This window comes from Peromyscus eremicus, chromosome 14 (genome assembly GCF_949786415.1).
Source record: "Peromyscus eremicus chromosome 14, PerEre_H2_v1, whole genome shotgun sequence".
Classification (NCBI taxonomy): domain Eukaryota; kingdom Metazoa; phylum Chordata; class Mammalia; order Rodentia; family Cricetidae; genus Peromyscus; species Peromyscus eremicus.
In genome coordinates, this window is record NC_081430.1 from 83,288,142 (window position 1) to 83,310,871 (window position 22,730).

Here is a 22,730-nt window from a genome sequence, read left to right on the forward strand (position 1 = left end):
CATGCATGTGGTACAGACCAAAACACTCATGCACATAAAATAACACAGTAAATCTGAAAAAATATTTTTCTTTTTGCCGTTTGTTTTTTTCAAGACAGTTTCTCTGTCTATCTCTAGCTGTCCTGGAACTCACTCTGAAGACCAGGCTGGCCTTGAACTCACAGAAATCCACCTGCCTCTGCCTCCCAAGTGCTGGGATTAAAGGTTTTTGCCACCCCATCCAGCAAGCCAAATCGAAAGAGAAATAGTAGTAGCCAGCTCCAAACTGCTTTTTCAATCCCTAGACATTCCTTGCTTTTGAAATGAGCAGTGGTGAATCGTAAGGCTAACTTCAAGTGAGGCTGGCCAAGCTCTTTAGATCGCTGCTGGCGTGCTAGCTTTGGGCTCGGCATCCCAACTGGTGGGGTAAGGTGTCTTCATCAGAGGTGACGGATGAGGAGGAGACATTAATGCAGGGGTGTGGGGTAAAAGTCCTCTGCGGATTTAAGAAAACTAGGGGTGGGGGCGGGAGCCTATGCTGACCTCTAACCCACACTGAGGCAATGCTCACACCCATTTTCTAACCGACACTTGATGAACAGTTAGAAGGCATAAGGATAAAGGGGTATCTGGCACAGAACAGCCACAATTTTGGTTCCTTTAGATTCCTTTTCTCCCTCTCATTCTATCCCTACCTTTAGGCTGTCTCACAGTCCACAAACGACAAAGTACAGTGGCAAATGTACCAGTCAGTTCTCTCTGTAGCCTTTTAATGTGCTGTTTTAGTTCGATGGTTTCTTTGTAATACGTGATCCTCCTGCCTCAGTCTGCCAAGTATTGAGATTACAGGTGGGTACCACCATCTCCCTTAAAAAGTATTTTGCATATGTATATGTACGTGTGGCATGTTGTTTGTGAGGGCACCTTTGTGCCCTGGTGAATGGCTGTGAGGGGACCACCTCGGGTGTCCGTCTTTTATTCCCTCTTGGTTGAGGGAGGAAATATCTCGTTTGTTCCTGAGCTGTACACTCTGGGGTAGGTGGCCTGCAAGCTTTCGGGGAGTTTTCCCATCCCCGCCTCCCAACTCAGCTTAACCCGGGTGGATTACACACACCCTGTGTTAGGCTTCCGTGTGGGATCCGGACTTGTGGTCAAGCCTGCGCAGTAAGGCCTTTTACACACAGCCTTCTCCCCAGCCCCATCTGGGTTCTCCTGGGATGGAGAGGAGGCAGCCCCTCTTCAGACGAGCGTGCCAGGCTCCCACTCGGGGCCTCCTGGGCACTGCCGAGCTGCAACTGCTCCCACCTGGCATGGCTTCCTCAGGCCCAGATTCTGGAATTTTGGCCTTGGGCCCCCTCCTGCTCTGCCTCGATTTCCTCACTGTCTGTGTTGCCCATCTCTGCCCGATGGAGGCTCTTCGCTCTCCCTGTCCACCCGCGCCCTGGAGGTCCTGGCGGAGCTGCTCCAGTCCTCCACATTTACCTTACTCTTGGCTTTGGCTCTGGTTTTTCTGGTGCTAGCTCCCGTTATTAACCAGAATGTTTTGTTTAAGATTTATTTTATGTGTATGAGTGTTTTGCCTGTATATATGTCTGTGTCCATGTGTGTGCCTGGTGCCCGGGGAGGTCAGATATGGAGTCTGGTACTCTGGAACTGCAGTCACAGGTGGTTGTGAGCCATCTTGGGGGGGGTGTCAGGTGTTGTGCAAGAACAAGTGTTCTTACGCTGAGCCGTCTCTCCAGCCCCTACTACCTGTAGTCTTAATTCTCACAGTAGGTCTGCCATCTCCTCTCAGGCCAGCAACAGAGCACTGGCTGACAGTCAGCGATCCCCATCTGCCCTCAGCTGCCTTAGCCCTCTCCCTAGCTAGATCTCTTGAAGTTAGGGGCAGCTGTATGCACCTTTATTTCTCAGTAAATATTGATAAACATTGCTGAAATGGAACTCTCGAGAATGGTTACATTTCACATCTCATTAAGTTTTACTCTGAAGTTACCAAGACCTTTACCAACAAAATATCATAAAGGCGAACCACTAAGTTGACAAACTAATAAGTTAAAAATATATTACATGGGGCTGGAGAGATGGCTCAGCAGTTAAGATCGTTTACTACTCTTGCAGAGGACCCAGCTTCTGTTCCCAGCACCCACATGGTGGTTCACAACCACCTGTAACTTCAGTTCCAAGGATCTTATGCCCTCTTGTGGTCTCTGCAAGCATCTGCACCCATATGGTACACATAAGCTCACACAAGCACACACATACATACACAAAAATAATAAATCTTTAAAAACTATATCCAATGGAGCAGCCCATTATAAGCCTTGAAATACTGGGTGTGGTGGCCCACACCTTTAATCCCAGGACTCCAAAGGCAGAGGCAGGAAGATCTCTGAGTTAGAGGCCAGCCTGTCCTACAGAGTGAGTTCTAGGACAGCTAGGACTAGAGACCCAGTCTAAAAAACACCCCAAAATCTTAAAGTACCTTTTTTTTAGTATTTTACTAATTAATTAATTAATTATAGTTAAGTGTTAAAAGTACCATTTTAGTGTCAGCTATTACTACCCTAGGGCTTCGGTGGGTAAGGACTCGTTTCCAAGCCTGGATCAGTGGAAGGAGGAAACTGACTCCCCCAGGTCACCCTCTGGCCTTCATTCACACACCAGGGCCCATGTGTGCACACACACAGAAACACACTTATAAATGTTTAAAAAATTAGTCACATATATCAGAAAATTAAGTGTGTCTTTGTTCTTATGGTCCTTGAGTTTAAATGACAAAATGAAACCTTAATAGGCAATAAAAGTAGTCTGCTAGATTTTTTTTGGCTAGTAAGTGTTTTTATGCTGATGCATGCAAATAAGTTTACAAATTATTAACAGAATATAATTATCTCCTTGCCTGAATTAGTCTAGTCAGGAAGACAATTCACAGAAAACCTCTTCTGATTCTCCACTCTCTCAGGAAAAGAGGAGTTGGCAGTCACATAGACGTAACCTCTGAAAGCTCCCCACCATTCTGTTCACAAGCACTATCACTCTCTTGAAATCTTATGAACTGCTCTGACATAAAAAGATTTTTTTCAAATTTTTGGAAGAGCAGGCATGGTGATTCATGCCTTGAGCGGTAAAGACAAAGGCAGGAGTTCAAAGGTCATCCTCAGCTACATCTGAGTTACTAGACAGCCTGGGCTACAGGGGTCTCTGTTCCCTACCCCTTTTCCTCCCCAGCAAAACATTCTGGAACAGCTGTTCTGGGACAGCGCTGCAGAGGCCCAAAGCCACCCCTCTCCACTGCACATAGGCAAGATGCTCCAAGTCCATGAAACACCCACTTGTACAGCTCTGGGGAGGACGGCTGTCTTAGACAGTAGCGCCTATTCTTCAGGGTCGCAATGACGAGGCTACCAGGAGCGGCAGGAAAGTGAGTGCTGGCCGCCCTTGAACCTGCCCTGAGGCCATGCTCATGAAAGCACTACTTTCATCCCTAAGAGTCACTCCTCGGCTGCTCGCTGGCAAACACACTTTCTCCCATGAGTACACATTTGTTTTCTGCATTAACAAGATAGAGAATTACTTCATTGATAGCAAGGCCAGTGTGAGCAGGATGCTCAGGAAGTGCAGCCATGGAGCTCCTCCCGTGGAGATCCTCCTGGAGACATCTTGTTAATTACGCAGCATCAAGCCAAACACTCGCGGCAAACATTACCAGCTGGGTTTATTGCACACACTTTCCCTCACTATCAGTTAGTCAGTTGAGTCTTATTAACCATAAAGCATTTGAGGAGCAGGGAAAACACAAATTAAAAGGATAACAAGCATCTTCAGAAGATCAGTCCTGGTCCCAAGTGAAATTCTATGGCTATTAGGCATAATATAATAAAACCAGCACACAATGAGTACAAAATTCATTTTCAAAAACAAACTCAGTTTTTTTTTTAACATTTTACTGGTTCAGGATATGAACAGTCACTTCTGGTTTTAAAAAGCAGTAAGACTGTTAAAAAACAAAACAAAACAAAAAACCAGGGATACAACTGCAAATTTTCTTGCCAGGTGGGTCGTGGCACACACCTTTAATCCCAGCACTCAGGAGGCAGAGGCCAGCAGATCTCTGAAACTGAGGCCAGTCTGGTCTACAGACCAAGTTCCAGAACAGAGGGCTACACGGAGAATTAAAAAAGAGAAAAGATTTCAAACTTTCTCTATTCTACCTTTGTGTTTCTCTTTATTGATAGTTTATTTAGTTTGAGACAGGGTCTTGCTATATAGCCTGGACTAGTATTGACCTTGCCAGCCTTCTGCCTCAGCCTTCCAAGTACTGGGATTACAGGTACATGTCACCACACCCAGCTATTAATAATTTTTAATCCCTAGAATAATTTAGCTCAAGGCTTGCTGGCAGATGTCGGGCAATATTTTTATAGAGAGCAGAGAGCACCATGAATCTAGCACAGAACGTAAAGCAGGGGAAGGGATGGACAGGGAGGAGGGCGCTGGGCCAGGGGCTTAGAGGAAAGCAGACCAGCCCTTAGTGGTGAGCATCCTCTCACACAATGTAAATTGAGAGGCTGGGGAAAACTGCTCAAAAACAATAGCCACACCCCTCAAACATAAGCCAACCTACCAATTAGAAAATCATCACCATTTTACCACTAAATCAATTGACGAAAGGGAGGTATTATATACATCCATGGATGCAGAGGAATGAACTGTCCTTTGGCTTGAGAGCATCTGCTCCAGGACACAGATGTGCCAGACAGTGAACAGGCTGACCTGCTCACAGCTGTATTGTTCTGTGCTGCGCATGCTCTCTGCTCAGGGACATACCAGTCCCCTTAACTCCTTACAGATCCGTGACTCTGTTTTCATGGTGGTATGGACTGCTGCAGGCTCTGCCTTGTATCACAGCCTTCTGCTTTTCCAAAGAGATGCCAGGCACGGGCCATTCTGCGAAGTTTAGCAATATTGGGTTTAACCTATGAGAAGAAGAAGAAGAACTATAATTAACAATAGGAAAAGCTGGTGGCATAAACGTTTATTTATTTATTTTTAAGTATTTCAAAGTATGGCTCCCCAAATGTGTTTAGATTTCTCCTTTCTGGACTCAGAAATGATGATAGTGTTCGATAGTGTTCCTCAGAATTAAGCTGTGAGTCTGAGTCTGGATGCCTATTTCCTCAGTAATGGGGATAGAGATTTCTCAAAGAGCTGGGGTTTTAGGAAGGGGTAGTGGGGAGGTTTTGTCTATATGTATGTCTGTGCAACATGTATGTGCATGCCTTGTGCCTGAAGAATCCAGGTGTCAGGTCTCTTGAAACTGGAGTTACAGACAGTTGAGAGCTACCATATGGGTGCTGGGAATCCAACTTGGGGGTCCTCTGGAAGTGCAGCCAGTGCTCTTAACCACTGAGCCATCTTTCCAATCCCATAACACAAAGAGTTTTAGTGGAGTAAAATCAATTGGATAAGTCAGGGAATAGTACATGAAATCTCCACACAAGGAAAGACTTTACAGCCATCGCAAGGAAGAGAAGCAAGAGAGGATTCTGGAAAGCAGCAACACAGTCTCGTGTACACACTCGTTTCATTTCAGATCGTAACAGGAGGCTGGAGAGATGGCTCCTTGGTTAAGAATACTGACTGCTCTTCCAGAGCACGTGGGTTTAATTATCAACAGCCATATGGTGGTTCACAATTATCTGTAACTCCAGTTCCGGCAGATCTGACACCCTCTTCTGGCCTCCATGGGCACCACGTACACACATGGTACATACGCATACATGCAGGCAAACCACCCACACACACGGAGAAAAGAAAAATGGATTAAAACAAGAATAGGAAGTGTTCTCAATTGACACACCCTGTGCACCTACTGCATTATCTACATCACTGTTCATGTGCTGCTCACACCACAGGTCAGAGCCATGGCTCAGCAGAGATCGCCAAAGTCTTGCTCTCTTTCCCATGATGCAACACAAGAGATCCTGAGACAGCTGGCATAACTGCCGGTCTCCATCGCAGCCTGACTCGCAAGGGACTGGATGTCTCGGCTGTGTTCTCACAGCTTTGAGTTCAGAGCGTTTCTGCCTCTAGGAATAATCAAACCTGGAACCGGCAGAGAACTGATATGTTCAGGATATGTGATGTTCAGGATCAATGTGCAATGTTGAGTTTAAAAACCAGAAGGCCATCGTGGAGATAATCTGGCTCTGTAATCTGAGCTCCACTTCAAATGTGAACTGAAAGATCAAGTGTGTGACCTTAGATAAAACTTCCAACGCGTGTTTTTAACACGCTCCTGTTGGGGGAGGGTAAAGAAGGATTACAGTTAGAGAGCAGAGACTGGAAGAGAAAGAAAAGAACCTTTGCTCTTGGCCGGGCGGTGGTGGCGCACGCCTTTAATCCCAGCACTCGGGAGGCAGAGCCAGGCGGATCTCTGTGAGTTCGAGGCCAGCCTGGACTACCAAGTGAGTCCCAGGAAAGGCGCAAAGCTACACAGAGAAACCCTGTCTCGAAAAACCAAAAAAAAAAAAAAGAACCTTTGCTCCTTCCTGATTCTACAGGTCTGTGCTGGTCGGTTTTTGTCAACTTTACACAAGCTAGAGTCACCTGAGGGGAAACCTCATTTGAGAAAATGTCTCCAGCAGACTGGCCTGTAGGCAAGTCTGTAGGGCATTTTCTTGATTAATAATTGACGTGGGAGGGTCTAGCTCATTGTAGGTGGTGCCACCCGTGGGCAGATGGTCCTGGGTACCGTGAGAAAACTGGCTGAATGAGCCATGGAGAGCAAGCCTGTAAGCAGTACCCCTCCTGGGTCTCTGCTTCAGTTCCTGCCTCCAGGTTCCTATCCTGCTTGAGTTCCTGAACTATAATTAGGATGTACAAGCCACGTATAAACTCTTTCTTCCACCACAAATGTTTTGGTTGGTTTTATCACAGCAATAGAAGGCAAACCAGGACAAGGTCATTACTGTACCTGCTTTTCCTGCTCCAGGTGGTCCAGGTCAGCTAAGGGCAGCATTGAAGGTCTCCCATGGGCACACTGGAATGGCAGCTGGCACAGGGACAGAGCTTTGATAAGGCGATAGCTCTCCTCTAGGCTCAGGGAATCATTAAACTTGACGGCCCCTAAATGGAAGAGACACCAAATGTCACAGTGTGCATGGTGAGAACCAGTGTGTATGGTGAGAACCAGTGTGCATGGGGAGAACCAGTGTGCATGGGGAGAACCAGTGACCCAGTGTGCATGGGGAGAACCAGTGTGCATGGGGAGAACCAGTGTGCATGGGGAGAACCAGTGTGCATGGGGAGAACCAGGGTGCATGGGGAGAACCAGTGTGCATGGGGAGAACCAGTGACCCAGTGTGCATGGGGAGAACCAGTGTGCATGGGGAGAACCAGTGTGCACGGGGAGAACCAGTGTGCACGGGGAGAACCAGTGTGCACCAGGAGAACCAGTGTGCACAGGGAGAACCAGTGTGCACCAGGAGAACCAGTGTGCACAGGGAGAACCATTGTGTACGGGGAGAACCAGTGTGCATAGGGAGAACCAGTGTGCATAGGGAGAACCAGTGTGTATGGGGAGAACTAGTGTGCATGGGGAGAACCAGTGTGCATGAGGAGAACCAATGTGCATGGGGAGAACCAGTGTGCACAGTGAGAACAGTGTGCATGGGGAGAATCAGTGTGCATGGGGAGAACCAGTGTGCATGGGGAGAACCAGTATCACCCAGGGTCAGAACTGAGCACCTGGACAAAGGAAGGGATTTCTTAAGTCTGACCTCGAAACTGGCGCCTGAGGTCAAGGAATAGGCTAAGGCTTCAGGAGTGCCCTCTTGTCTCAGTTCTATATGGAGTTTGTCCCTCTGATCTCTTGGGAGACATTCCTTAACCTGTTAAGATCTTCCTTTCGGGTTTTTTTTTCCTCAAAGACACAGGAGAGTAATGAGTTTGTGAAGTTCTGGTTTCCTTCTGTCCATGAAGGTTCAAAAGCAAACTCTGTTTTCTTATAGTGTCTATTTTACTTCCCTTTTTCTTGATTTCCAGAACAGTCTTCCCAATCTAATCCTTTACATGTTAGAACTTATCTTTATTCTAAGATCAGTAACTATTAATGAAATGTCTGCTTTGTATTAGGAGCCCTTTAGACAGTGAATGAACAGATGCCTCTGCCCCATGGTTCTTGTGCTGTAAGAGGTAAGAAATCATGAGGCAAGCCATTACAAGGTAATTTAAATGGTCAATGCCATGCAACACAGGTAAGAATATGCAGCACAAGGTCAACCCAGTTTAGGAGGCCAGGGAACGCTCTTGGTAAAATAATTCAGCTGAGATGTTGGGTTAAGAAGACATGATGTATTGGAGAAGGAGCAGAAAGGTATTTCAGGTTCAGGAAAGGCCAATGCAAGGGTGTCAGGACACAGGAGGAACAAGACCAAAGAAGAGGTTAGAGATGTAAAGAGCACAATGGAGAGTGTGACATGTGCTGAAACTCAAGTGGTAAGCAGGAGCCAAAGCATGGAGACCCTTGTAAGCTGCAGGCTATGGCCTTTGCCACGTATGCTGGGAGATGCCAGTGATCCCAACATTTTGGAGATAGAGACAGGAGGATCCAGAATTTAAGATTATCTTCAGCTACATATTAAGTTAAGAGAGCAGCCTGGGCTATAAGAAACTTTATCTCAAACAAATAGACAAAAATTAAAAAACAAATAAACACATAGCTGGGTGGTGGTGGTGCACACCTTTAATCTCAGCACTCAGGACACAGAGGCAGGCGGCGGATCTCTGTGAGTTCGAGGCCAGCCTGGTCTAGAGTGAGTTCCAAGACAGCCAGAGCTGTTACACAGAGAAATCTTGTCTCAAAAAGCCAAAAATAAGTAAGTAAATAAATGAATACATATATGCAAAAGTAAAGAAATAAATACATACATACATAAAATACTTTTATACCAAGAGTATTAGTAAATGTCAATGTATATTTCATATAGAAGAATGACATGCTTAAAGGCATGTTTCAGAAAGATTTGCCTGGCTGGGCGTGGTGGCACACATCTGTAATTCCAGCACTTGGGGGGCTGAGGCAGGAGGATTGCTACAAGTTAGAAGGGGGGTGAGGACCAAGTGAAGGGGGCGTGGGGGCGGGAAGGGGGGCCGTGGAGGTGGGCAGTGGAGGCAGACAGGTGCAATGAGGTGTTTCGGGTGGCAGGGGGCAGACTAAGCTGGAGGGCAGAGGCGAGAAGACTGAAGGGACAGGAATAAAACGGGGTGTCAGTGGGTCAGGTAACAGTTGCAGGGGGCCCCCACAGCTGTCACTTCCTAACATGAGGTTGCAACGCCACGTCCTCTAACGTCCTCTACTCATCACGTCCCCACTCAAGACCCCCCACCAGACCTGATGTGTCCTGGACCAGCTCTAAAGGTTTCTCTGGAACCTTCTAAGCGTCTGGTCTTTATTTCCAGCCTAATTTCTTGGTACTCTTGGCCGCTCCTCATGAGAGGAATTTACTCCTGGCCTTTGTGGCTCTGCCAAAGCTGTTTCCTCACGCTGTGATGAGCCCCAGGCTCACTCTGGGCCCGACTCCGAGTGCCTCCCTTAGGGCCCACTCCTCTGCTGTGCAAGTCAGTCTGCACCGGATTGGTGGTTTACTTTTCAGAAGTAATTTTCAGTGCAGATTCAGTTTCTTGACCTGAATCACAGTCTGTAAAGGTGAGCAGAAATGTGCATCTGGCCTCCTATACAATCACTGTAGCTCTGCCAGTGCTTGGCACACCCAGGATTCTAACTGATGCGCAGGCTCTTACCATGGCAGGCCTGAGAGGCCAGCACCTTCTGGACGGTCAGCGGCAATGTCCTTTGGATGCCTCCTGTGGTCTGGAGCAGCTACATTATTAGTAAAAGGGAAATGAGATAATGAAGCCTCTTGTGTGTAGCACTTCAGTGTGACCCTCAAATAAGAGAGAAGCTTACCTCCACTTGTTCTCGAATAAATTCCTACAAAGCCAAAAGGAAAACAGGCGTGAATCCACTGTTCCGTCGTACATGCTCCTTTAGTATTTAAAACCATCCTCAACGACACAGGAAACGGTCCCCAGAATTGGGAAATAAGACAACATGAAATCAAAGAGTCTGCACGACACAGGGGACTGAGAGCCTACAGTGTGGGGGAAATCTCTGTCTCTAATGCAAGAGTTAACACTTAGAATAATAAAGGGCAGCACACACACACACACACACACACACAAAGACAAAACTCAATAGATGGGCTAATGAACAGAACAGACAATTCTAAAAGAAATATAAATGGTCAGCCAGGCGGTGGTGGCGCACGCCTTTAATCCCAACAATTGGGAGGCAGAGCCAAGTGGATCTCCATGAGTTTTGAGGCCAGCCTGGTCTACAGAGCGAGATCCAGGACAGGCTCCAAAGCTACACTGAGAAACCCTGTCTCGAAAAACCAAAAAGAAATATAAGTGGTCAATAAATATCTCTTTAATGTTCAACATCCCTAGCCATCAGAAAATGAAAATCAAGCCTTCTTTGAGATTCCACCTCACTCTAGTCAGAATAACTATCACTAAGAAAACAAATGGGGGCTGGAGAGATGGTTCGGGGTTGAGAGCACTGGCTGCTCTTCCAGAGGACCTGGGTTCAATTCCCAGCACCCACATGGCAGCTCACAACTGTCTGTAACTCCAGTTCCAAGGGACTGAAAACCTTATCGCAGACATGAATACAGGCAAACACCAATGCACATAAAATAAAATTAAATAAAATCTAAAAAAACAAAAATCTAAAAGAATAAATGAAGCCAGGTGGTGGTGGGATATACCTTTAATCCCAGCACTTGGGAAGCAGAGGCAGGATAATCTTTAAGTTCAAAGCCAGCCTGGTCTACAGAACAAGTTTCACGGCAGCAAGCGCTACACACAGAAACTCTGCCTCAAAAAAAAAAAAAAAAAAAAAAACAAAAACAAAACAAAAAACAAAAAGAGAAAGAAAGAAAGAAAGAAAGAAAACCAATCCTGGCAAGGATGTAGGTAAGAGGAAACCTCAATTGGTGGGAATGTGAACTACAGCAGCCACTATGAAAATCAGTGTGACGCCGTCTCAAAAAGCTTCTACACAGAACTACCATATGACCCAGCATCCCACTCACGGGCATGCATCCAAAGGACCCATCCCCAACCGTGGAGGTACTACTATTCACAGATGACTAGATAATCCAAATGTCGAAACACCCAAGTGAAGGGACCCAGGAAGACAAACCATGTGTTCTCTCTCATAGGCAGATCTTAGCTTCTAATTGTTAATGGTGTGTATCCAGGTGAGTGGATGTGGGTAGGGGCTAGAAACTAGAAAGGGGCTCCTGAGACAGGACGAAGTAGCTTTGAGGGAAGGGGAGAAAGGGCAATGGAACCCAGGAAGGTAAGGTGGAAGGGGGGTACCGATGAGGGGACAGCGGGGGAAGGGGAGGGAGGGAGATCGGAAGGAAGCGGGGGAGGAAATCAACCAGAAGAAAGAATTTATGAAAATGCTCAAAGGAAATCTGTTACTTTGTAAGCTCATTTTTAAGGTTCAGTTCTATTTGATTTTAATGTTATGTGTATGGGTGCTTGCCTCCATGCATGTCTGTGCACCATTCAAATGGAAAGGCTTCTTTTCCAAAGCACACCTGACAAGTGTCTCCTCCTGGTATAGCTTTGTCCTTGTGGAGACGTTTTCCCCTTTCAATACAGACTTGTTATGAAGTCCCATCTGGTCTTGAACTTACGATCTTCCTGCCTCAGTCTGCCTACACCCCTTTATTTACAAATTAAATTAAACCTGGCTCAACAGGTAGAGGTACCAATCCCCAGGATTCCTACGGTGGAATGAGAGAACTGTCCTCTGACCTTCACACACACACACACACACACACACACACACACACACACATGTGCACACTCAAACACATGCGCGCGTGCACACACAATAATATGAAAATTTTTAATTAAAGCTGATACTATTAAACGTGCCAATCTATTTACCTCTGGAGGCACACACTGTCTCGCGCTATGGTACGTCTACTGATGGTTTAACAACACTAACTTTCTGCAAAGCTGAGCACAACGGAAATCAGGCCTAACCTCTGCTATTTTCTCTGATGGCTGTGTGAGTGGGGCTGTAAAACACGGTTGTAAGCCTGAAGAGGGGAAGAACAGTCTCATCTTCAGTTCATTTCTTATTTCAGTTAATGTTGACAGTTTAAACAATGTTAAAAAGACTCAATCATGCCAAGCACAGTGGTGCATGCCTTAAATCCCAGTGGATCTGTGAGTTCAAGGCCAGAGCTACAGAATGAGACCCTGTCTCCAAAAAAAAAAAAAAAAAAAAAAAAAAAGGCTCAGACATCAAGCTGGAACACAGGCTATTAAGAATGTATCAGTGGGCCAGGCGGGCGGTGGTGGCGCATGCCTTTAATCGGGAGGCAGAACCAGGCGGATCTCTGTGAGTTCGAGGCCAACCTGGACTACCAAGTGAGTCCCAGGAAAGGCGCAAACCTATGCAGAGAAACCCTGTCTCGAAAAACCAAAAAAAAAAAAAAAAAGAATGTATCAGTGGGCCGGGCGGTGGTGGCGCACACCTTTAATCCCAGCACTTGGGAGGCAGAGCCAGGCGGATCTCTGTGAGTTCGAGGCCAGCCTGGGCTACAGAGCAAGATTCAGGAAAGGTACCAAAACTACATGGAGAAACCCTGTCTCAAATAACCAAAAAAAAAAAAAAAAAGAATGTATCAGTGAGCTGGACCATGGTGCATACCTTTAATCTCAGCACTCAGGAGGCAGAGGCAGGTGAATCTCTGAGTTTGAGGCCAGCCTGGGCTACAGAGTGAGTTCTAGGACAGCCAGTCCTACATAGTGAGACCCTGTCTCAGAAAAAAAAAAAAATGTATCAACGGCTGTGGTTGCTAGGATTCACAAAGTTACCTCCCCTGACACTGAACTGCTCCAACTTCTCCCAAAATCAACAAATCTTCCCATCAGCCTGACTTAATGTAATCAGAGTTTCTGAAACCATAAGCTTTGTTTTCATTTGAAGTAAACTCTTTAAGAGTAGTCTTTGAAGTCACTTCAGGGGTTTGTATTATAATTTCCTGATTAAAACTTTAGGTATTGAATTACAGTAAGATTCTCACAGATCCCATCTTTTGGATTTGACACAATTTGAATCCAAACCTAGAACGAGTCTGAGAAGAAATGAGCTGTGTGGGCAGAAAAGAGCTCCTCTGAACACAGAGCTGAGGCTGTCACCAACAGGCCACTTGGAAAGGAAGAAAACAAAAGGGCTGGCATTGGGGGCGCCTCTCAGTCTTCAGCGTCTTCCTTCCATCTTAGAACAAAACGTCCGCAGCCCACTGTCCGCAGCCCCATCTGCAGCCCTGTCCGCAGCCCCCTGTCCACAGCCCTGTATGCAGCCCCCTGTCCACAGCCCCATCTGCAGCCCTGTCTGCAGCCCCCTGTCCACAGCCCCATCTGCAGCCCTGTCTGCAGCTCCCTGTCCACAGCCCTGTCCACAGCCCCATCTGCAGCCCTGTCTGCAGCTCCCTGTCCGCAGCCCCGTCCACAGCCCTGTCCGCAGCCCCCTGTCCGCAGCCCTGTCCGCAGCCCCCTGTCCGCAGCCCTGTCCGCAGCCCCCTGTCCGCAGCCCTGTCCGCAGCCCTGTCCGCAGCCCTGTCCGCAGCCCCCTGTCCGCAGCCCTGTCTGCAGCCCCGTCTGCAGCCCTGTCCGCAGCCCCCTGTCCGCAGCCCCATCTGCAGCCCCGTCCGCAGCCCCATCTGCAGCCCCGTCCGCAGCCCCCTGTCCACAGCCCTGTCCGCAGCCCCCTGTCCGCAGCCCTGTCCGCAGCCCCCTGTCCGCAGCCCTGTCCGCAGCCCTGTCCACAGCCCTGTCCGCAGCCCACTGTCCCTTACATGGGAACTCAACCACTTCTAACCTCCAGTCACCACCCCATCTCCCTCTGTACGCAGCCAGAGGCTTTGGTGTCTTTTTTCCTCAGTGTTACTGACGGAAATCTAGGGCTTTGTATACGTTAGGCAACCACTGACCTACATCCCCAGCCTTTTTGGTTTTGTTTGTTTGTTTGTTTGTTTGTTTGAGAGAGAGAGAGAGAGAGAGAGAGAGAGAGAGAGAGAAGGAGGGAGGGAGGGAGGGGTGTCCTATGTAACCCAGGCTAGTTGGCCTAGAATTATGTAGTTCAGGCTAGCTTCACGCTTGTAATCCCCCTGCCTCGGCCTCCTACGTGCTGGAATTAGAGTGTAGGACAGCAGCTTGGCCAGGGTTCTTGGGTGAGTTATCAGGCTCCACTCCTGACCACCATGCTCACCCATCTGTCAGATCTCATCCCAATGGCATGATTCCAGATCAACCGAGGGAGTCATCGCCAACCCCAACTGCGCATGTTTTACTGTCTGGCCACTGTTAACTACTTCCTCTGGTTTACAGCGCCCCTGGCTGAGGCGATGTTCCCTTTCCTGGCCCTTCCCTCCTCAGCATTTCCAGTCATCTCACAGCTCTCCTGCAGCATCACTCCCTGTCCTCACACACCCTCAGAGCGTGTTCTACAGGCTCTGCCTTTGCCCCTCCCTCTCGGTCTCACTGTCTCCGGGCACTTCTTCACCTTCCCACATCACCAAATGTGCATGCTGGTATCATCGCCAACAGATACGCACAACCCAGAGTTCTTCTCTGGATGCAAGAGCGCTGTCTGCCAGGCCTCGGCACCCTGTACCTGGAGACACCGTCTCTGCACTGAGGTCAGTCACACCAGCAGGCGCTCCACTGTTCCTGCCTTCCTCTTCAGAAGCTCCACTGTCCTCATCCAACTAGAACACTCAGGGTCACTGTAATGTATCTCTCCTCTATTCCCCCGTGTGTCCTCGATCAAATCCTCTGGAGTGTCAATCTGTCCACTTTTCCATTCCCACCACCACCGACTCAGTCAAATCATATGGCGACCAGTACAAAAGCTTTAACTCCTCAGCCTGCTTCCAGCCGTTCCCAAGCCTGCCATGTGTCCTAACAGCCCCTACGTCTATCTTCTCGTTTTTGTGCATTATTTTATTACATTAGCCATATGTAGATGCATATGTGTGCATTCATGCGTGCATGTACACGTGCTGTGGTGTGTACCTGGAGGTCAGTGGACAGACTGAGGGAGTTGGCTTTCTCGTTTTACTATGTAGGTCCTGAGGACTGAACTCAGGTCAGACGTGGCTGCAGTACCTTTACCTGCTGAGCCATCTGGCTGCCTCTGAGTGTTTTGCCTGAAGTATGTAAATGCTTCACATGTGTGCCTGATGCCCATGAAGGCCAGGAAAGGGCACTGGAGCCCCTGGAACCAAGTTGCCAACACATACAGGTGCTGGGAACAGAACCTGGGTCCTGTCCAAGAGCAGCGAGTACTCTTAACTTCTCTCTCTCCACCCCCGACCCCCATGAGACAGTCTCACTGTGAAACCCGTTAGCTTTTTTTTTTTTTTTTTTTCGAGACAGGGTTTCTCTGTGTAGCTTTGCGCCTTTCCTGGAACTCACTTTGGAGATCAGGCTGGCCTCAAACTTACAGAGATCCGCCTGCCTCTGCCTCCCGAGTGCTGGGATTAAAGGGGTGCGCCACCACCGCCCGGCCCTAGTTAGCTTTAAACTGCTTCCTCCTTAGGCTCTGAGCGCTGGGTTGACCAACAGATGCCACATGTGCAGCTCTCTCTGACACTTCTGGACATCTCTACTCTCCACACTCCACTGCACTGTAACTAAGTGTCCATCCTCCTTACTGAGGGCTAATTCATCTTCACATCTCTAGCACCTGGCACGCTGACCGGGCCACAACTGCATGCTGACTAAAGACGAACACTGAAGTTAGTGACATTCAGCTGCTTCCCAGGCACTGGAGGACGTATCTCACCTCCACGATACTCTTAGTCACGGTACATCTTCCTCTCCGAAGTTCACTGGCTTCTCTTTCCACGAAGCAGAGTGGCACTTTTCCCACAAGGATCAAAGACTCACTAGCATCTGGGAAGATCAATTCAAGTCCCAGATCTTCTAGATGTTTGTGGTAAGACCTAAGGAGAAAGCCCAGATGTAAATGCATGACTTCACTCCTTCAGTGCGAGTGCCAGAAACTTGGTCCTTTTCAAAAGCTTCCACGACCTTTGGAAGCTGTATTGTTTTCCTTATCCTTATATGTGTTTAGGATTTTATTATCAAATTTCCTTTTCAATTACAGTAATTCTCATTCACAGTTACGCTTTCTAAGAATTCAGTTACTTGTGGCTGACCGTGATCCAAAAAAATACATGGAAAATTCCAGAAGTAAACTATTTTTTTCTTTCTTTATTCTGGGGACTGAACTGGGGCCTTGCACATGCTAAACATATGCATCTCCAGCCATAAAGTTTAAACTGCCTGCTGCTAAGAAGTCTGATCAAATCTCCAGCTGTCCCACTGAAGTGGCCTGCTGTCCAGCATATCCACACTGTATATGCCACATACCTGTTAATCACTTAGTTATCAGATGACTACTCCAGTATCGGTGTTTTTAAAAAAGATTTATTTATTATATTTGTATCTCATGTGCATGACTATTAGCCTATATATATGTGTGGACCACGTGCTTGCCTGGCACCTGCGGAGTCCAGAAGAGGGCATCGGATCCTCTGGAACTGGAGTTACAGTTGGTTGTGAGACTTCATGTGGTTGCTAGGACCCAAACCTGGGTCCTCTGCAAAAGCAGCAAGTGTCTTAAGCATTGAACCCAGCCTAGTACGGCAGCTTTTATGCTCAAGTAACCCTTATTTTATTTCATAATGTCCCCCAAACACATTCGCAGTGATGCAAAGGAGGCAGCAAGCATAAAATCAGGAGGACAGACTGATCACGGTACAGGACATGTGGACAGCCGTGGTGTAAGGTGGGAGTCTACAGGGAAACGATATACACACAGGGCTCAGGGTGCCCTTTCCAGGGATCTGCTGAAGTCCTGGAATAAATCCATCATCACATGTAAGGGAGAACTACTGTACAGTAACCTTTTTTCCTTCTGTTTCTCTATTGAGAGAACCAATTTGCTTCCAAATCTTATTCCTAAGTTTTCATTCTCCACTAAAGAACTAACTAACTGAATGCATTTAAAGAAATCTGGCTCAAAGAAAAGCTCTGAAATGTTCTGAGTCATAAAAGAGAGAGAGGTAATCAACAGCCCCAAGAACTGAGCCGTCCTGACTGGGGGTGCTGGGGCAGTAAGTAAGTGAGTGTGCTCTAGGGAAAACGCTGCATTGGCGCAGTGAACATCCAAACCTGAAGTGGACTGACAGTCTTCTCATTTTCAGTAACTGACGCTGCCACAAGTGGGAAAACGACCTAGCTTGTGACATGCTCCAGGGCTTGCCTCACCCTGGCAGCACAGTGCTTGGCTTCTTCCTAATAAGATTATGGTAATGAAGAATCTAGAATGGACCAAGACACAAGAATGGAAGCAATTACTTCCCTAACATTGCTCTCAGAAACAGTACAGCATAAACACTTGGCTGTTCCAAGAAATGAGTAGAGTGTTCTAAGCTAACTGCTGGAAAAAATTATCAGGGAAATTCTATCCTATCCTCAAGAGCTAGGTTATAGTGGGAAGCATGGCATTTGGGGTCAGAAGACAGACTCTGAGTGCTTGCTCCCCAGCTACCTGTTAGGACCTCGGGTAAGCCATGCACCACTCTTGTCTTGGTTTCCTTTCCTGAAAAACACGGACTATTTACGCAGAAACCTCAGGACGTTCTTGTAAAGCTTTACGCTGCCTGCATCACGCCCTCCAGGTGTCACTAACCGTAAGAGTCGTCTCTGCTCCTCTGATGCCGTGATGGCCAGTGGAGGAACTATCGTGGAAGACAGGAGTTTTTTCCGACCAGAGCTGTGTGGAGGCTGCTTCTCGTAGGAGTCTATTGGGAGAGAGATAACAAGAAAAGAATAAGAAGGGAAGACTGTTACATTCGGTTAGAGATGCTTGGTGAGGCATGGCCACAGAAAAAGTTCTCTTGAACTAAGTGTGTTCAGTGTTCAGGCCTACAATCTGGATTCTAATAGCAAACCAAGGAGAGCCAGACATTTTAACATTTTTTCAAAATAAGAACTAGAAGACTAAACTCTTACATCCCAATGAACAAGGCAGTGTTCCTATAGTTAATATGTGGTATCAACACAGAGATATATACTGTGGCATGATGTCTATAAGTTAAGTCAAGAGGGTTTCTTGGTTCCTTCAGAAAGGTTTCTCAGTCTTTGAAAAGAATTTGCCAGTATTATTCTCAAATGGTGCAGGCCCTATAGAGCAAATTAGTTTAGGTGGGAATTAAAAAAATGTATCACTATTTAATTTAAAAATTTTTATGTGTATGGGTGTTTTGTCCACATGTATGTCTATGCACCATATGTGTGCCTGGTGCCTACAGAGGCCAGGAGAGGGCATCAGAACCTGTGGAACTGGAGTTACAGACAGTTGTGAGCTGCCATGTTGGTGCTAGGAATTAAACCTGGATCCTCTGTTAGAGCAGCCAGTGCTTTTAACTTCTGAGCTCTCTCCAGTCCATATTACTTATTATTGTGTATGTGTGTGGTGTGTGATGTGGGTGAACAGTAAGGGGCTACACACAAGCCACGGCCCACACATCGAGATTAGAGGACAATTCTGGGGAGTCACTTCTCTCCTTGTACTTTTATGTGGGTGACGGGACTGAACTCAGGTTGTCAGGCTTGCATGGCAAGTGTTTGCCAGCTAAGCTATCTCAGTGACCCGTAAGTTCATTTTTAATGAGCTCAAGTTTTTATTTGTTCACTTCTTGCATTTCAAGTTTTCTTTGATGACATCCTTAGCCTGGGATTCTTTGCCACAACCCCTAACTGTTCCCCACCACAGCCAACAGCTTTAATAACTGTTATGGTCTTGGGTAAGCCATGGAAAGAGCAAGCCTCTTGATCTCCCTTTCTTCTTCTGACAATTTTTTTATGCAAAATCTCACGATTTTGCACAGCCAGTTCATTTCTTGTGGTCATCAGCCTTCTTAAAGCCAAGAGCTTGGGGCTGGAGAGATGGCTCAGCAGTTAAGAGCACTTCCAGAGGACCTGGGTTCAATTCCCAGAACCCACATGGCAGCTAATAACTGTCTGTAACTCCAAGATCTAAAGTTGAGAGCTCAGTGTAAAGGGTCTCCACCAGCTTAACGTGTGCTTGCCATGAAGATGGGTTTGTGCAAAATTACCACAAAATCTAGACCCTGCAGCAGCAAACGTCAGCTTGCTATTCAGAGAACTGAACATAATGCTTGATTTGCTGACAAACGAGACTTGCCAACTACCCTCCTGCTGCTGCGAAATTCCTGACCAGAGCCACAGCCCACACGTTTCTCAAACCAGTGTTTCACCCACCAAATGAGTAAGGGGAGCTCAAAATTTAAATCCTTACTCAAAGTAAGTAATTTCTCTACCATTGTTTTGACTGTATCTTTCCAAATTCTTGGGCTTTCATTTTTTTTGTTTTTCGAGACAGGGTTTCCCTGTGTAACAGCTCTGGATGTCCTGAACTCACTCTGTAGACCAGGCTGGCCTCGAACTCACAGAGACCCACCTGCCTCTGTCTCCCGAGTGCTGGGATTAAAGGCATATACCAGCATCACCTGACAAAATACACCTAGGGTTTTTTTGGGTTTATTTTTTTGGGGGGGGGGTCTTCACTTTATAAGGGCAAAGAAAATGGCAGTGACATTATTGCCATTCCAGTTCATGAAACATCGACCTAGAGAAACCCTGTCTCCAAAAACCAAAACCAAACCAAACCAAACAAACAGCACAGACACTTTGGAAAGATACATTTCAATAGTACTGATACTAGCTACCCATGAGAAGAGAAATAAGACGAAATGAAAGACCAGGGTATAAAGGATGCTTTGTTATATTTCCTTTTGCACCTTTTAGAATTAGGTCCATTTGATCACATTACCGGCACCCAAATAAACGAGATTTTATAATAAAAGTATTAAAGGACTTTGTGAATTGTGAGGAAGACTCAGTGAGAGTGAACAGGCATTGGAGAGCATACCTCTGTGCTGGGTGTCATAGCAAACTAGCTCAGTTCTTCTGCAGGTCTGGGTGGAGAATAAATACATAGGAAATACGCCTTTGACCAAGTCGGTCAGACCCACGTGTTTGAATTGGCAAAGCAAACTATCTGCAGTCTTTCATTGGTTTTCAGACTGGATGACGTCAGCCTAATTTTTCAAACACACAATGCATCCTTCCTCACAAGCACAGCAAGGAAACTCTTCTAGGTGTATTAACTGCACTGGGAGTCTGGAATCTCCAGTTGCAGACAAGGCTTACCAGTAATAAGCTGCTCCAAACGAACTCGCTCATGGGCAGCGTGCTGATCCACCAAGACTAGAAGGTTTCCACCTGCAAAACCATCCACAATTACTGGAGTTTCCAATCTTGAGATTAAAAGAATCATAAAATAAGGAGGGAGAGTAAGGTTTATTCAACCCATTTAATGACATAAATATAAGATATACTGAGTCGATACAATTGTACTTTTTTATTTTTTGAGACTGGGTCTTGCTATACAGCCCTAACTGGTCTGGAACTTGCTCTATAGATCAGGCCTTGAACTCACAGAGACCCACCTGCCTCTGCTTCCCAAGTACTGGGACTAAAGTTATGCTCCACCACACCCAACTCAATTATTATTTATATTTAAAAAAAACTTGAAATTATCAACAAATTAACAAATCCATCCCTGGTGAAAAACTCTTTAACTCATCAATATTTCATTTAGAAAAGAAGGTTAAAATTTTAAAATTATTCAATACAGGCTTGGCTTTATTAATTCAACTTTACTGTAATGAAGAATTATTAGATAATGCACTGTATACATTATACTCAATGGATCTTGATTTGCTAGCCATTCCTAACTCAAGAAGAGCAGGCTTAAACACTTTAGATCAGAGGCCAGGACGTTTTTTGTTTTTGTTTTTTTACCAAGAGGCAGAAAGGAAATATTTTATGCTTTTTAGGCCACATGGATTCTGTCATGACGGCACATCCATTCATTCTGAGCAAAGCAGCCACAATCTCTGCCACTACAGCTTCATCCCAATAAAACTTTATTTATGGACACTGACGACTGCATGTGCTGTGGCTGTGTCAGGAAGCCTTCTGTTGCTTTTTCCTGACCATGTAAGGATGTAAAGACCATGACCTCCCTGGCTGCAGAGAAACAGACCCTCACTGTGTCTACTCACAGGCTGCAGTTATAGCTTGCTTCCCTAAGCTCTCCTGGGTGAATCTGTCACCTGGAAACAGATTCAGACGAAGAATCTGGTCAAGAGGTCAATAGTGGGGCCCAGGCTTCTGCAATTCTAACTGACTCCTAGATGATCCTGTGTACTGGCCCCACTTTAAAAATTTTTTTATGGGAGCTGGAAAGATGTCTCAGCAGTTAAGAACACTTGTTTCTTGTCCAGAAGACCTGGGTTTGGTTTCTAGCACTTCCATTGGAGCTCATAACTGTAATTGTTCATAACCAATTCCAGCAATTGAGGCCTTCTTCTTGGTATCCACATGTACTGCACACATATAATGCACATGCATACATGGAGGGAAGACATTCATACATATAAAGCTTTTAAGTAAAATAAAATAAAAATTTTAATTAAAAATATTTTTGATTATGTGTAGTTGTGTGTCTGTGTAGGAGCGGGTGCACATTTGTACACATGAGTGCAGGTGTTCACAGAAACCACACATGTTGGATTCCCCTGGAAGTGGAGCCATGGACAGCTGTGAGCCACCTGACGAGGGTGTTGGAGACAGAATTCTTGAGCAGCTGTGCGGCTTGTTAACTAACCACTGAACCATCTCTCACCCTCTACAGGCCTCACTTTTAAGAGCAGGGCTTCAGACTTTCAAGTACAAGCAAGAGAACAAAGGATTTGGAGTCAAACCTACAGGGAAATTTCAGGGACAAGACAATTCTCCATGACATTATTATACCTTTGACAAGCTGCATTTGCATTATTTTTGACCAATAGATTGAAGCTTATTGCCATTAATCATATTGAATCAAAAGCTCTTCTCTTGAATTTGATCAAAACAGAAAATGTCTTTTTCCTATTTCTATTAAAAGATGAAACAATTTTCTATGATACAGTGACAGTTTTACTGCCACCTGACACAATGGAAATCACAGAGAACACTATCAGAACAGGCTGCCTGGGGGCATGTATACAGATGACAGTTTTGATTAAGTTGCCTAAAAGTCTGAGGCACCATGCCCCGGGTTTGTGGCCTGAACGGAAAGAGCACACAAAGCCAAGCAAGAGACTCAAGCCTGCACTCACCTCTCTTCTCTAGACTACGGTGTGACGTGACCAGCTTCTTCATCCCTGCCTGACCTCTGCAGAGAGAGAATGCGGTCTGGATCCTGAGCTGAATCAAACTCTTCCTTCCCTAAATTGCTTTTTGTCAGGGTATTTTATCAGAGCTACAGAAATGAAACTAGGGAGATACTATCAGACTCACAGCACAAGAGCCTAAGATTTAAAGAAAAAGGAAACAGACAATTCACTTTTTATTTCTGAGACAAGGTTCACGGTAGCGCAGGCTGGCTGCAGACTTCCTATGTAGTTGAAGGTGACATTGAACTTCTCATCCTCCTGCCCGATGTGTAA

General features: G+C 46.2%; 1 protein-coding gene across 4 annotated transcripts in view; it reads right to left on the reverse strand.

Annotated features, from left to right (window-relative positions):
• Positions 1 to 3,680: 3,680 nt before the first annotated feature.
• The window catches only part of Mlh3 (mutL homolog 3), a 37,468-nt gene continuing 18,418 nt past the window's right edge, over positions 3,681 to 22,730 (reverse strand). For all 4 annotated transcript variants that reach the window (XM_059280049.1, XM_059280050.1, XM_059280048.1 and 1 more), the window contains 7 exons: positions 20,386 to 20,457; positions 17,840 to 17,951; positions 15,926 to 16,085; positions 9,953 to 9,976; positions 9,787 to 9,865; positions 6,959 to 7,110; positions 3,681 to 4,958 (listed from right to left, as the gene is read on the reverse strand). In XM_059280049.1, the coding sequence (XP_059136032.1) occupies positions 4,848 to 4,958; positions 6,959 to 7,110; positions 9,787 to 9,865; positions 9,953 to 9,976; positions 15,926 to 16,085; positions 17,840 to 17,951; positions 20,386 to 20,457 (710 nt within the window). In that variant the 3' untranslated portion in view covers positions 3,681 to 4,847. The remainder of the gene's footprint in view (positions 4,959 to 6,958; positions 7,111 to 9,786; positions 9,866 to 9,952; positions 9,977 to 15,925; positions 16,086 to 17,839; positions 17,952 to 20,385; positions 20,458 to 22,730) is intronic.